This window comes from Odocoileus virginianus, chromosome 21 (genome assembly GCF_023699985.2).
Source record: "Odocoileus virginianus isolate 20LAN1187 ecotype Illinois chromosome 21, Ovbor_1.2, whole genome shotgun sequence".
In the NCBI taxonomy this organism is placed as follows: Eukaryota; Metazoa; Chordata; class Mammalia; order Artiodactyla; family Cervidae; genus Odocoileus; species Odocoileus virginianus.
Genome location: NC_069694.1, coordinates 10,366,948 through 10,383,398, shown reverse-complemented (window position 1 = coordinate 10,383,398; position 16,451 = coordinate 10,366,948). Strand labels below are relative to the sequence as shown.

The 16,451-nt window shown below is 36.5% G+C and overlaps 1 protein-coding gene across 3 annotated transcripts in view; it reads right to left on the bottom strand.

The window, feature by feature from the left end:
* Nucleotides 1-16,451, bottom strand: part of ARAP2 (ArfGAP with RhoGAP domain, ankyrin repeat and PH domain 2) — a 184,137-nt gene that overhangs the window by 70,105 nt on the left and 97,581 nt on the right. For all 3 annotated transcript variants that reach the window (XM_070452058.1, XM_070452060.1, XM_070452059.1), the window contains exons 18-20: nucleotides 15,288-15,486; nucleotides 14,821-14,884; nucleotides 1,546-1,709 (exon numbers count right to left, since the gene is read on the bottom strand). In XM_070452058.1, the coding sequence (XP_070308159.1) occupies nucleotides 1,546-1,709; nucleotides 14,821-14,884; nucleotides 15,288-15,486 (427 nt within the window). The remainder of the gene's footprint in view (nucleotides 1-1,545; nucleotides 1,710-14,820; nucleotides 14,885-15,287; nucleotides 15,487-16,451) is intronic.

Below are 16,451 nucleotides of genomic sequence, written 5' to 3'. Positions count from 1 at the left end.
AGAAAGACCTTATACCATTATGAAACTAACAAGATGTGAAAATTCCCAATGAGGTTATGATCTTGCTAAAACATAAGATGTGTGCAATTTATTTATACCTGCACAATGCAAGTGCACCAATACTGAATTACTAATAAATGAAAATGATAACTTTCCTCCCCTATTTTCAAACAAACAGATGATGACAGTTGATAAGAAAAATATAATCAGACTATCAAGGAACTTCACAGAATACTCCCACATAATGTGATTATATAACATATTTGTAATGTGTATAATTCAAACACAAATTAATATTCAAACCTGAATATTAATCATAATTTTACTTGGATAACTTTACTTGGATAATGAAATGAGTGAAATACTTAAAATGGCACTCTCCCTAGGAGAAAACAGATTAATATACACATATTCTAGACTTAATTTTCCCTTATTTTTTTTCATAGCATTTGTTATTTCTGGCATTGTGTTCATATCAGTTCACTGTTTGTTCTCATACTGGAAGTCAAAATTTACGGTTCTTTCACTCTTTACTACCACTGCTCAATTTCCAGTGCTAAGTTCAGCGGCTGGCACACAATAGACAATAAATAAGTAAAAAAAGAAAAACTCATAAAACAGTGTTTTTCTACAGCTCTCTCACTGATTACACTTTCTTTTCAAATTAAAAATACCCAAAGATATATTTAAGACTAGGAGAACAATGAAAAGCTAACACAGCTTCCAAAATATAAGATAAACCATTTTACTTTTTTTCTGCATGTACAATCTAAATCAATGCCTTTTATAGACAGATTGAGAGAACCTATTTTTATATTAAAAGTACAGTTAAGCAATTTACTTATCTTTCAGCGTATTAAGGGAACATGTAATAGAAGAAATTTTAAGAATGAGTAGTAATTTGAAAATAAGTAAAAATAATAAAGATATACCTCATTTACTTTTTGGCATGTGTAAAATACTACCACAGCATGTTAAATTAAAATGAAGCCTGATTCAAATTGGTTTTAACCTGCAAACTATTCATAAAAATGTCACATTTAAGTCAAACCAGCAGAATTAATGACCACATTTCTTACTATAAACATGTGACCAAATACATGTTAAAGGGAATAAATACACAGACACTTTGCATGCAGGCCTACAAAAAAGTAAAGTCTTTTACATATTGTCCCATCATTTACCATTTTTAAAACAGTCACCACTACATTCCCCAAGACTTTATTGTAAAATTAGAACCTCTGAAAAGTACAACCTTTAATCATTTTTTAAATATACATTTTACAATATAGATTCTTCTAATATGTCATTTTAAAATTTTATGCATTTAAAGGAAGAAGGAATTTGTAAGGCATGTGATATAATTTAAATGAACTTCACTGTGAGAAGGAATGGCATTTAGGCTGAAGAGGGACTACACTTTTAATTTTCACTGATGTTCTTAAAATACAAAGGGCTCTCCTTCAGTCCAATGGAGGTACAATTTCAAAACTGTAAGAATGCTACTATGAGTTCTTGGGGTTGAATAAAAACTCTGATACTTACCATACTGTGTAACAAATGCTATACAGCTGTTCACGATAATGGGAACGTCATTTTTGCTGAGCTGCTGGTCTTGTAATGCATTCCCATCTGTACCTGCTGCTTTTTCAATTGCAGTATGCCAGACTGTGAAATCCAACTTGGTATGCCCATGGATGTATAATGTTCTGTAAAGTTAGAAAAGTATTTCAAATGATAATTTTGTTTTTTTTTAAAGCCTTACTTCTACAGAGAATATCCTTAAATCCATATAAATGTGATCTGATCTCATCCATCAGAAGAAAATCCCTCTGTCTGCCATCAGCTTCCACTCACTTGATCCCTCTTTTGCTTTGAAGTCACACGTCTCTCTCCATAGAGCCCAGAAAATTCCCTGAACTTGTGGTCTTAATGTCCTCGCCTCTTTTTCATTCCCTCTTTCATTCTGTTTCTGAATAACTGAACTGAAACCCTTCTGGCCAGCATCACTTGTAACTTCTCATGGATATTTGGGGGTTTATTTTTTAAGATTTTAGAACTGTTTGATAGGACTGTTCTACGTTTTAAAAGTTAAAAAAAGAGAGAGAGGGAGGGAAAACAACCACCCAATTCAGCTTTGGTAGACTGTTCTTCCTGACTTTTCCTATCTTTCTGGTCCCTCAGTTCTTTCCCAAACTTACTTTCTTTTTCTAAAAATGAACTTGTAACTTCAGTGCACTCACATGAACTCCAAAGACTCTCCAAGAGACATGTCATTCAGGCCAGTGATTTCATCTCCCATAAATATAAGCTAGTACGTCTCACATCCCTATCTCTGGTTGAGAACTGTCTCACAAATCAGATCTCCACATGATTGAAAAGCAAGAGCATAAAGAAGTTAACAGAATGGAAATCAATTCCTGAACTCAAGTTCTAGCTCTGCACTCACTTCCTATATGAACTTGGACAAGTTATCAATCTTCTTTGGTTGTCAGTTTCATCAGAGGCAAAAATGAGGATAAAGATAGCACCCACTTCAGCACTCAATAAATGTGGTATTAGTAATGAATAAACCATAATACTAATTAATGTAAATTCCACAAGCATCTCAAATCTTTATCCCTTCTCATACCAAACTGGTACTACATTCTCCACTTATCCCACCAGGAATTTAGGATTCATTACTGTAGACTGATCCCCCCGATCCCCACCCCACCCCTGACATGTGAACTCAGTCACAGAATTCTGTCACGTCCAGTTCCCTGACATACCTGCTTTGCCTCCTCTTTATTTGAACACTGCCCTCCTTTAGGGCTTTCTATTGCTCCTTAAAGTCACTTAAGTCCCTCCAAACAAAATTCCTTTCCCAGTTCTCCACCTTCTCCTCAAGACTGCCAGAATGATCTTTTTAAAATACAAAGCTAATGACATCACTTCCTGATAACTGATAACATGGCAGTTCTGGAGGTTTCAAGATTAAAAGGTCTTCAAGATCTGTCCTGTATTTTCCATTCCAACTGTGCCATTCCCAGGAGGAAGGGAGAAAGGAAGGGAAGAAGAAAGAAATTCACATGTTCTTCTCTTTGCAATAAGTATTTCCCGCTCTCCGACTGCTTAGTCCAGCTCCTCCCCCACTGGTATATTCTGGGTAACCCTTCGTGACCCTCCATTCCTGTCTGCCTCCATCCAAAGTTTCTGGGGTAACAGGCATTCTTCTTTAATGCTAAACACCCACGCCACCCTCCATCACATCAACTGTTGTGTCTGTGTGAATTTTTTAGTCACCTCACCACTAACTTCATACAAGCAAAGAAAGAAAGCATTTCAGTTATCAATAGCCTTTAGCATAATGCCAGATATTTAGTGGATGCATTGTTTTAAAGTTCTATCACTAGATAAAAACTTTGATTTGAAACACAAATTAATCATTGATGCATTGAAGTATAATTATACTGAAGTAAGAGGAAATGGCAACCCACTCCAGTATTCTTGCCGAGAGAATCCCACGGACAGAGGAGCCCGGCGGGCTGCTGACCACAGGGCTGCACACGACTGAAATGACTTAGCATGCGTGCATACCAGCGCACAACTATTTAATTTTGATTTCAGACTACGACACGGCTACTTTGGATTCAACCTGAAGAGAAAGGAATGAATTGCATGGACAATTGGTCGTTATGGTTTCTCTTTTGAAGGGACTGAGAGAGGTAATCTTTTAGATTCCTGGTAATTCATTGGCCCTAATTTAAGGAGAAAACAACAGTCCTTCTTTCTTTCCTTTGGTTTCTTTTCTTGAAATGCTCCTTTACGAAGATAAAGCTACTAGCACCCCACTCCACTCACCTCTAACACCTTCTGAACCTGCCATAACTACACCTTCACTGACAATGATGCCCATAATCTTCATCTCTTGCTTCCTGACATCTTTATTTGTTGCTTTTATTTTCCACACTCATCACAGCAGCTCAGATCTCAAGGTTTTGTCACTTCCTTTTTGAAGAATTCTGACACCTGCTTTAATACTGACATGCTTTTGCCTTTTCACTGATCTCATGTCATGTTTAACTCAAAAGCATTCTACTGCTGAGTTTGTTTAAATGAAACTATCTAACTTGGGTAATTTCCCTGAGAAATCAAGCTCCTACATTATGCAAACAATAAAAATTACAGCTTGTTAAATTCCAGGAGTTAAAAAATATATATTTTAACTTTTCTTGAGTCTCAATTGCTTTTTTCATCTGATAATTAAGCTCTAAATAGGCGACAAAATCTTTGAAAAGGTATGTGAATAAACAAACAATGACCAATATTTGAGCAAGCAGTTAAAGAAACCCCAAAGGGAACGGCCTGCCTAGAATAGCAGTATAATTCTGCCATTAACTGTAAATGTTTCAAACTTCAAATTTTCTTTCTAGTCAGAAGAAATGTTGTGATGACAAGTTTAACTGTCTGCTTGTGAAATAGTGAAGGGTAGAATCAGTAATGACAAGTTAACTCCCAAGTCAACTTGTCAAAGCCTGAATCTTAAAATACATCATCTTGTGCAGTAGATGTCTGACATTTAACAGCATCAGTTCAACAACTTTCCTCTCTGATGTTACCTAAACTCTGCACATTGAATAAAGCATCAAAAGATATTTTCAACAGAAATGCTGGCCAACTTTAGTATTTCAAATGTTACTGAACAGTGGTTTATCATTCCTATTTCAAGGAATTCACATCTTGAAAATCTGAAGTTATTCTGAAGAACTCTAATTATAGAGAAACACATTTTACTAATTGTTCATTCCCTAAGCCTAGTTTTTAAAGCCATATTTTTAAAAATCCATATATCCTATAATAAGATAGTTCAATAAGACATAGAAACCAAGTCCCCAAAATAATAAAACAATTTTCTCAAAGTTGTAATATAATAATCACAAAATACAGACTATCATATTTGAGCCTAGTCTACTGACAAGACCCAGGACAAATGACAGGATCTATAAATTTAGCTGTATAAAAAATGAAATCATCTTTATAAAGAACATTTTAAACACAACTAAAAAGCAAACAACCCATTTCAAAAACATAACTAAAAAAGATAATATCTTAGGCATTTGTAAAAAATAAAAACACTGAGTCTTGTAGTATACATTAGCATTTGTTGGCTAAAAAATACTTTATTTTGCTTTCATTTCTGTAAGATATTTTTGTTGAATAGAGTTCTTTAAGCTAATAGTTTCTGGTTTGGCTATTTTTTCCCCCTAACACATTAAAAGATTTCACTATATTATCTCCTGGTTTGCAGTGTTTCTGCCAATACATTCTCATCTTTGTCCCCTATTTTTAATGTTTTTCCCCCCTCTGGTACTTCTTTTTTCCTCACATTGGTTTCCAAGAATTTGAGTATGATATGTCTTGATGTGGTTTGTCTTTATCATGCATGTTATGTTGATCTTAATATATGTGTATTTATAGTTTTTATGAAATTCAGAAATCTTTGGCCATATTGATTCAAATATTTTATATATATATATATATATATGTATATATATTACTCCATCTTTCTCTTCTCTCATTTTACAACTCTAACTATGTTTACATAAGAATGCTTAATATTGTCCCACAGATCATTGAGGCTCTGCTAATTTTATTTAGTCTTTTCTCTCTGAGCTAAAGTTTTGATAATTTCTATTGTCATGACTTCAAGTTTATTGAGTTTTGTTTCTTTTAACATGGTCTACTCTTGCATTTAGCTGACCTAGTGAGATTTTCTTTTCATATAGTGTATTTTTCAGCTTTAGAAGTTTCATTTGGTTCCTTCTTTAGATCCATTTTTCTATGTTTATGTTTTCCTTTATATATTTTAATATATTTAGTAATAATTCAAAATTAGTGTGTATATTCTTTGCTAATTCCACTATCCTTCTCATTTCTAGGTCTGTTCTCATCATCTAATTTGCAGCTTTTTCATATCACCAGTAATATTAACTCTGTGCTAGATATCATGAGTGTTAAGTTCAGTGTCAGGGTTGTGCTGTCTTCCTATAAAGGGTACTGATTTTTGTTTTGGCCCCTTTCGTCTATTTGACCCTGGGTAACTAAACTACTTGTGGAGAGGTCTGTTTTTAAGCTTAGCAAGGCATAAATGGAGCAGCCTTTACCTGAGGGCTGGTTTAGCCTTAATATTCTGGGATTACCTCCTGCAGTCTTTACAAATGCTCTATGTGTTTAATGAAGTCTGTCTAACCTGGCTAGATAAAATTTAAACACACTCAAATAGTGTCTAAACTCTGGGAATTGTTCAACTCATAGCACACCCTGGGAGTACTTTTGCCTGGAGTTTTGACCTGCAAATATGCAGGTTCATACTGAGCTGAAGATGGAAGGGAACTCCTATGAAGATTTCTGAAGCTCGTGCTCTATACATTTTCCCCTCTGCTCTGAACTCTACTTTGCAAAGTTTAGCTACTGTAGATTCTCCAAACTTCTAGCTCCACTCCAACATAGCAAAATCACCATATTCTGCTTGGATCCCCCCATTCCCTGGGCCAAGTACTGACAGGAAGCCACGGTGATCTTAGGCCTTAAGTCACTTGTTTCCCTTCTCTCCAATACTGGGAAGCCTATTGTTCCAAAGTCTGCAAATAGTTAATTTGGTCCAGGTTTCTAGTAGTTTAAAATAGGAGGGCATTTTCCATGCCAGATCTTCATGGGCAGAAATGGGAGTCCATCACATTTTATTAAGTCATTGCATCCATAAATCACCCTCATTTTCGTTTATAGAAAAACAGTATTTCTTTCCTCAGCAGATAAGAAACTGCTGCATAGAGATGAAATTTCAGCCAGAAACAGGCAAACAATTATTAAATCTGTAGATGCAGAGACTGTATCACAAGAATAATGGAGAAAGAAATATTAGCTTAAATAATTTGTTTCTTCTGAAGCCAACCGTTCAGTAAAGTGTCAAGGCACACTATTCCCTGAGAAGGCAAGCCTCCAGCTTTTCAATTTCATCTCTACACACCATTAGGCAATTACCTATAGGAATGTGAGAAAGAGCCCTGTTTCAAGTCTGCCAAAAAAGAAAAAGAAAAGGCTTCTGTATCCTCGTAAAGAACCTGCAATCCTTTCCAAAACAAGACAAGTTATTACTTACATTTAATTGATAATACTAATATGATATCAATCTATCTCTCCAGGTCCACTGTCCCATGCTTCCTCCTCAAGAATTGAAGGTTAAGGCCAACCTGAAGTGAAGTTTTACCCCAACCCATCCTATTTCGCTAAAACTATTGTTTCCACCTCTTGGAATATCTTTGGGTCTCAACCCCTCATTTTTTTCCTACTCTAATCCTACTTAGGATTCCAGAGCCAGTTAAATACACTTAAAAAATAAAAATGATTATCTTGATCCCATTATCTAGAAGAGATCTTTTCATTCTGTATTTTTTCACTCCATATTGCATTTATATGTTCACAGGTTTACATCTAGTATACAGGAAGTGTCCTGAACTGGGGAATGAATACATTTTTGAAGGAAATAAGAAATACTTCAAAATCCATCTTTTGTTAAATAGTCACACATTCCCTTTATCATAATTCTCTATAAAAAAAAAATCATCTTATACTGTAAGTTTGAATAGTTCCTTTCTTTTGCAAAACCAGTGGCGGTGGTGAGAGAAGGGTCTATCTCATTTGCCTTGGAAACATTCAGATTAAACCATCTCTACAAATTAAATGATCAGAAAGTTACAAAAGCAGTCAAGCTGATATTGTGGGCAATCGGCTACTGTTTAATTTGCAATTACATGCACAATTTAGAAACCACTTTAAGATAATTCACCCTAGACAGTACTGCTAACATATCAGCTGCTATAAAACACAATTCAAGTGAAAAAAAAATCACATGTAATAAATTGATATGAAATAAGGATCTTCAACTTGAGTGTTAATCTACCAAATTAAGTAGTCTGTCCCATAATTGTGAAACATATTGATAAAATGTTTATTCCCCAGTGTCAGCTTCTTTATGTCTGAAATTTGCAGTTAAAACTGAATGCAGTCAGGCTTGGGAGCCATCAAGTGCATCATACTTTACTATGGGCCAATAAATCAACCTTAAAAAAATTAAAATAAAAATCAAACAACAAAATTGAAAAAAAAAAAAACTTGGCTGTTCTGTTTCTGATAACACAGCTGAGTTATTCATACTGTGCTTATTACAACTAACAGCCTTTCAGTAAAAGCTTAATAATAGGTATCTTTGACAAACGAGCATGAAGCTACAGAATGTGAGATAGTGAATACAGTAACTTATTTATCAGAAAGAGATACACAGAGAATGTGGGCCAAGTACAGAAATAGTTTTCAAATTTTATGAAAAGGATGTTGTAATCCATTGAACACTTTAGTCACAGTGGATATATAACCTACTGTCCAAACAAGTGCCTTCTGACCTCACTGGGGTACAGGACATTCATTGACTAACAATGAATATTCAAATACATGATTTCTTTTTTTTTTTCCACACACAGAAACCCTAAGACCTGAAAGAAAAGCACAAAATCTAAATTCCAATAACAGCATCAAACATCATGATAGAAAGCCTTAAGTGTAATCAAGAAAGCTTTATTTTCCAAAATAATAATTTTTAAAGTATATAAAGAATACACATTAAAGCGACACCATCTGGAGTACCTTCTGCTTAGAGCTTTTCACAGCAAAAATGCTCTGTGTGGAAAATATTATTGCAATATTTTTCTGTCTAAAGACACTCATGCTAGGTATATAAGGGAAATTACCATGAAGATTAAAATATACATCTAAATAGTGACTATATTCAGTGGATGGTTATCAATTCATGAACTTTTCTAGGTCACGGGGTTCATTCTCTTGCCTTTAAGAAGTATTAATATATTTTAACAGTTTAACCAAAGGTAGACAAGGAAGGAGCAAATATATGAAATTAATTCATTAAGCTTATTTATGATTTGCCGTTCTGGTTCAAGCTGTTAGAGGTTAAAACTTACAGCTAGTTGGTTTCTCTTTCAATTATTCTTACTATCTTTATAAGCCACCAATGTGAAAAACTAGAAGTTGTTTTATTTCTTAAAGCTACAGTTTTGTCTTTCATTGACAAGTCTAATACAACCTACTGTACTTTACAGTCATTATTTCCCAAGGGACTAACAGATTGAAAGAGAGATGAAAAACAGGACAATGCAGTGAAATGCTCTTATTTTGAAATGGTATTAAACAGTTCTTAAACAATCCCATCTAAAATTAACTGGCCCAGTTTGAGTACTGGGAGAAACGATCTATTCCCTCTTCTGGTATGTGATAAAGCCACTCAAAGTCATCCAGGCCAAGAGCTCAGAAGTCATCCTTATTTCCTATTTCATACAGCAATTGAAAACCACCAGACTGATCAAAAACCAACAGATTGGATTCTCCCTCAATAGCCTACCACCAGATCTAGAAAAAACCCAATATCCAAAACCACCCATCAGTTCCTCTTTTCTTGCTGTTAGAACTAAGAGACCTATCCTGTTGCCCTCTCTCTTATAACTTCATTGTCCATCCCCCCACCACCTTTTCTTAAATATGTATCTCTGCCCCATCAAAATGTTTTGAATGTCACAAGTTCAAATCATCTAAAACAAAACTGCACATATATTCACTTCCTGGGACAAATTCCTCTCACCTCATTAATCCTGTTAACTTCCAGACATCCTTGACAAACTGTTCTCCCCAGCTGGTTTATCTAATCTTATCCAGGTCTCAACTTTAACCCAGTTTCTGCTTTATCACTTCTGTTCTTAAAAATCACCAGACTGGACTCCCCATCACTGATCCAATGAGGTATCTATTGTCATCAGACACCTGGTGTTTTTAACTATTCCTTCCTTCCTGCAGCACTCTTTCTGGGCTTAGTGACACATCCTCTTGGTTTCCTGCTTCACTCTCTGAAGAAACTACCTTTATACCCTGGGGTAGCTAATCCCCCGAAAACTGCCCCCACCTCCAACATGCGGTGTAGTCATCAAAGTCCCAACACATTACCTCTTCCCTTCTCACTCTATAGACCCTCCCTAAGTGATTTCACCTTCTTCATTCCATATGTGGGTAACTCCAATATTGATATCCCCACTAACCAATCATGAGTGTCAGATCCATAAACATAACTCCTTCTAAGCAATTTCTCAAGCGTTTATAAGCACCTCATGTTCCAAATGTCAAAAATCAAACTCATCTTTTCCCAAGCTCTCTTCCAAACCTGCTTTTTCCATTTGTTTCTATGTATTTACATATGTGTATACATATGCACATGTATGTACACACATGTGTGTACATCTGTGAATAAACACATAGGTATATAAATATGAGACACTGTTCTTCACCATACAAGGTGCCCTGGACACCTGCATGGCTTTTTGTTCCATAAAGGCTTATAACCCAGTGCACTCACCATCTTCCAGGTTGATTCTTTTTTCCCACTTCTGACCTCTCTTCTTTCTGTTTCACCTTTAGTTAGGTAACCACTGGATGGATATATTTTTTCTAGTAAAATAACTTTTTGAGTTTTCTAATAAACTCTTTACTTTCTAATAAGATGCTGAAATTTAAATTCTAGTGACATATTATTTATCCAGGCTCCTAATATATTAGCTGACTTAATTTTTGAGAGTGATCTTGGTAAATTAATACTACCACTTATTTTAAAAAGAAATGGTTATGTTGTTAAGTTAACAACTGTCCTTATCTTGATTTCAAATTGGATTATTCCCCTCAGCATCATATACACACTGGAAGGCTGTACATAAGTGTTTAAAATAGTGCCTGGTACAGAGTAATTTTTATACATTGTCATCATTTTATTATTGCTATTATCTGAATATTATTGATTTGAAGAAAACTGGGAAAGCAAGTAAAATCAATATATAAGCATATGATAAACATAGTTGTTTTCCAATGGTTCCTTTTGTATGGCAACTATTCAAAGAGATTCAAGAAAAATAACTTGGTTTTATATTTATCCTGTATTTCTCCTACTCTCATCGTGACACATTCTCTATTACTGCCTTTCATAAAAATTCTTTCAACACAACTAGCTGAAAACACATGTAGATAAAAACAGTCTTCCCTGCTGGCAGAGCAGTAAAGAATCGCCTGCCAATGCAGGAGACACAGGTTTGATCCCTGGCTTGGGCAGATACCCTGGAGAAGGAAGCAGCAGCCACTCCAGTGTTCTTGCTGGGCAACACCCTAGGGGCCGAGAAGCCCGGCAGGCGACGGTCTGCGGGGCTGCAAAGCTGGATACAACTGAGCGCACATGCACACAGATAGAAGCTTTACTCTCAAAAACTAAACGAAGCAGCTTTGACCATTATTTTGGAATCCTGCTAGTTTTAAACTATTCCATAAACTTAGAGTACCTCTGAGTTCCCCTTCTGATTCCTGTTGCCCGGGATAAAGTTCAAGATGTCATAAAGTAACGAAACATTTAGTCTTCTGGCTTCCTTATCTTGCATTCATGAGGGAGTACACTACATGAGGTCAGCACTAAATACAAATTCAGATTGAACAGCACTAATCCACATCTGGCGCATTTTCATTAAAATCTACGTACCACTGGTCAAATCCTTTATAGACTAAAACTGGTAGAAAAATACCTTGGGTACAGTAACATGATTTTTGCAAATTACATATATATATATATAATACATAAAATAAATTTCACTAGCAAGTTTCTGTTTGCTAATTTGTTTAAGAACATAAGCTCTGTGAGCTCAAGCAACAAATCTGTATTTTTGACCATTTTTTCTTGCCATGTAGGTAACAGGCAACAGGCATTCCATAAATATTAATAGATGAAGCACAGGCTGGAATCAAGATTGCCAGGAGAAATAGCAATAACCTCAGATATGCAGATGACACCACCCTTTTGGCAGAAAGTGAAGAGGAACTAAAGAGCCTCTTGATGAAAGTGAAAGAGGAGACTGAAAAAGTTGGCTTAAAACTCAACATTCAGAAAACTAAGATCATGGCATCTGGTCCCAACACTTCATGGCAAATAGATGGGGAAACAGTGGAAACAGTGACAGACTTTATTTTCGGGGGGCTCCAAGTGTTTGTAGTCGTCATGTATGGATGTGAGAGTTGGACTATAAAGAAAGCTGAGCGCCAAAGAATCGATGCTGTTGAACTGTGATGTTGGAGAAGACTCTTGAGAGTCCCTTGGACTTCAAGGAGATACATCCAGTCCATCCTAAAGGAAATCAGTTCTGAGTGTTCACTGGAAGGACTGATGCTGAAACTCCAATATTTTGGCCACCTGATGTGAAGAACTGACTCATTGGAAAAGACCCAGATGCTGGGAAAGATTGAAGGCGGGAGGAGAAGGGGATGACAGAGGATGAGATAGTTGGATGGTACCACTGACTCAATGGACATGAGTTTGAGTAAACTCCAGGAATTGGTGATGGACAGGGAGACCTGACGTGCTGAAGTCCATGGGGTCGCAAAGAGTTGGACATGACTGAGCCACTGAACTGACCTGAAAAATTGTTATTTGTGCTAGTCTTAATGCCATAACACTATCTACTCTCTTCTTATTATTTCTGAACATGTATGGAACGTATTCTGAGAGAACAGTAAAACTATCATCTGGTAGCAAAATTAGAACCTAAAATATTATTAATCATTGTAAGTCCAGAAATAAAGAAGTAAAAACATAAAGTTCTGATTACGTCTGTAAGTTGAAAATACATTTTGACACACGTTATCTAATCAGCAATACATTTAGTGTCTAAAGCAGTTGGCATCTTCCTGTGAAGTTCAAGAAAAGACAGGTTCAGATAATGGCTCAGTCATTCTCCTTGTCACTAGCACGGAAGTTCACTGGAGGGAAGGCTAACTGAGCTTTGCTTTTATATCTAGGACTTCCCTGGTGGCTCAGAGGGTAAAGCGTCTGCCTACAATGTGGGAGACCCGGGTTTGATCCCTGGGTTGGGAAGTTCCCCTGGAGAAGCAAACAGCAACCCACTCCAGTAGTCTAGCCTGGAAAATCCCATGGATGGAGGAGCCTGGTAGGCTACAGTCCAAGGGGTCGCAAAGAGTCAGACATGACTGAGTGACTTTACTTTTTATATTTATCATTACAAATATTTATATACACATACATATATTTACAAATACATATCTTGCACTCTTGAAGAGCTAAACATTCTACTTATGGGATTTGAAAGCAAATGATAAGATGTAAAGAGAAAACAATTTGTTCAGGAGACTATGCCATCCTAGCTGTTGTGATCTGACTCTTTCTGCTCCTTCTCAGGGTCTTTTGCCAGATCATTCCTCCTCTAAAACTGAAGGCCCTGGGACTACCTCCTTGTCTCTTTTCTACCTACAGTCCTCATCTAGGTGAATCTGATCTGTTCCTTGGCTAAATAAGTAAGTCAAAATGTATGCTGATGACTCTCAAATCTTTATCTCTGGCTGTAACCTCTCCACTTAATTCCAGGCTTGCATATCCACTTTGCTTTCAAATAGACATCTCCAAGTAATCATTTCCAAAACCAAATTCTTGATCTACTGCCCTAAATGTACTAATACCCCACCTCTACTCTCCATGTTATTTTATCTCAAAAAATAGCACCATAATTCACATAAAGGCTCAGGCCAAAAACTCTGGGATCATCTCTGACTGTCACAGTCACTGAATTCGTCAGCAGATTCACTGACCTCTGCCCACACAGTGTATCTTACCACCCAACACTATGTCATCAGGAATCACCTTTTGCCTGGCCTTTGCAGCAGCATCTTACCTGATGCTCAGACTTTCACTCGCGCCCTCTGAAAGCTATCCATCTAGAGTCAGAGTAGTCATTCAAAAACCTAAGTCAGATGATTGCATTTCCTGGCTCTCAAATCAAGGGGCATCTCACCACGCTTAGAATAAAATTCAAGTCTTTACATACCATGGCCTGTAAGGCTCTACAGTCTGGCCCAGGGATATCTCTGTAATCATTTCTTCCCACTCTCACTCACTGAAATTTCCCTAGCCACAGGAGCTTTCGTCAGACCTTGAACATGCCAAACACAACTCACTCTTGGGGTCTTCAAAGTATCCTTGCCCTTATGCCTCGTACATTCTATTCAGACTGCTGCATGTTTTTTGTTTTTTTTTCCCTCCACTCGATACAGATCTCTGATCCAAGATATCTTCTCTTACCACCCTATTGAAAACAGAATACCACTCTACCAGGTACACTCTCTTTACCTTATTTTTCTTCAAGCACTTAACACTGAGGGACAGAATACTATGCAAATTTTTTGCCTGCTTATATTGTATATTGTTTCCCCCACAAATGCAGATGCTTCATGAAGGCAAAGACCATATCTGTTTTATTCACCACTATATCCCCAGTACCTATAACAGAACCATAGAGTAGATGCTTAATATTTATTGAAAAACTGAATAAATTCAAGAAATCAGGTTTTAGCTATACATGATTCAGGGTATTATTTATACCTATCATATATCTACACTGATAATATATTTACAAATGTCCAAGTGCTTCCAAAGGAAGCGAAGGAATCTAGGTCTGCAGAAAACTACAATAACTGATCCCACTGAGTTTCTCATAATATAAAAAAAGGCAAGCTTCACTGGTCTGCTCCTTCTACTAAAGAGAATATATACATACACACACACAAGATTCAGAAAATTTCCAACAGTTTATAAAATAATGGGTTCTCCTCCAAGAGGATAACCAGAATATCCAACTCCATAGAGGCATTGAGATAAAGAACAAAAAGCAAAAATGCACTTACCTCCCTTTTTCTACCAAGAGCAAAACATCCAATTTTTCCCCATTTTGAACCACTGTGCTAATTGCTGGAGGGAAAGAAGAAAAGTATGAATATATTATTTTAAAGTATTACACTAAATACCTTTATCAACTACTTACTCACTGTTTAGAAGTGACTCATTATAATTTTATGTGAAATCTACTATTTCCATATGCAGCAAAGAACTCTGTGCAGATATAATATAAGTGAAGTGAAGTGAACTCGCTCAGTCGTGTCTGACTCTTTGCGACCCCGTGGACCCACCAGGCTCCTCTGTCCATGGGATTCTCCAGGCAAGAATACCGGAGTAGGTCGCCATTTCCTTCTCCGGGGGATCTTCCCAACCCAGGGATCGAACCCAGGTCTCCCGCATTGCAGGCAGATGCTTTATCCTCTAAGCCACCAGGGAAGCCCACAGATAGAAGGGGAGGGGGAGAAAAAAAACTTACTTAGTTCTTGTAGTCTCCTTAAGTGCATTCTATCCTCTTGACCTTCTTGCATTTGAAGGCAAAAACGCAAATTAGATTTGTCCATTGCAAACCAGCCTTTTCTCCATTGATCCAGGGCGTGGCAGTCTTTGTAGTAGAGTTGACCAATCAAATCATAGTCAGCTTCTGTTAAGTTTTCAGCAACAAAGGGAACAAAATGCTGTTAAAACAAATACAAAAAAGTAATAAAGACAGTGAAAACAGGAAATCCCTTACATAGCTAAAGATATGAGGGAAAGGGGAAAAACTTGTTTTTCTGTAGATTTAGGAATAATCCAGATTTCAAAACAATTATTTAAACTTGCCATCAGTCTTAAAACTGAAGAGCTATAAATATAAAGCAATTTCAAATGGCAGCATCTTAAACCGTTTTTCTTGATATATACAGAATTGAAACAGGAAGACATTCTCTTTGTCAGTTTGTGAAATCTTTTAAAATGTCAACCTTCAATGTCTGTCTTCATTTGTGTCTTTTACTGAATCTGTTCTTTTCCCATTTGTGTACACTATGAATAAGAAATCTACCTATAAAAAGACATACACAGAAATGACTTCACAATATTGAAAAGATCTCCACCATCAAGGTATGGCCTTAATTTTAAGAATGACCTCTCCAAAATCCTACATTAATTTCTTCTCTGCTTAAGGCTTCAGAAAGGTAACTCTTAACCTCGTTTGACTACAACCTATGAAACCCTAATTAAGTAAGAACATGCTTTCTGGAATCTTTAAAAAAAATTTTATGAACCTCCAAAAGGTAAAGAATCTTCTCTGGATTTAGGTAATAAAACAATATTTAAATAGCTTGGTCAGATGGAGAGAATAAATGGATACCAAGGGGGACAGGGGTGGTAGGAGAAATTAGAAGATGGAGACTGACAAATATGTACTACTGATACTATATATAAAATAACTAATGAGAACATATTGTGTGGTACCAGGAGTTCTACTTGCTAAACTGTTGTGACCTGAAGGGGACGTGCCAAAGGGACGGGATGTATGTATGTGCACGGCTGATTCAGTCTGCTATGTAGCAGAAACTAACCCAACACTGTAAAGCAACTATGTGTGTGCACACGTGCTAAGTCACTTTAGTTGTGTCTGACTCTTTACGACCCCACGGAC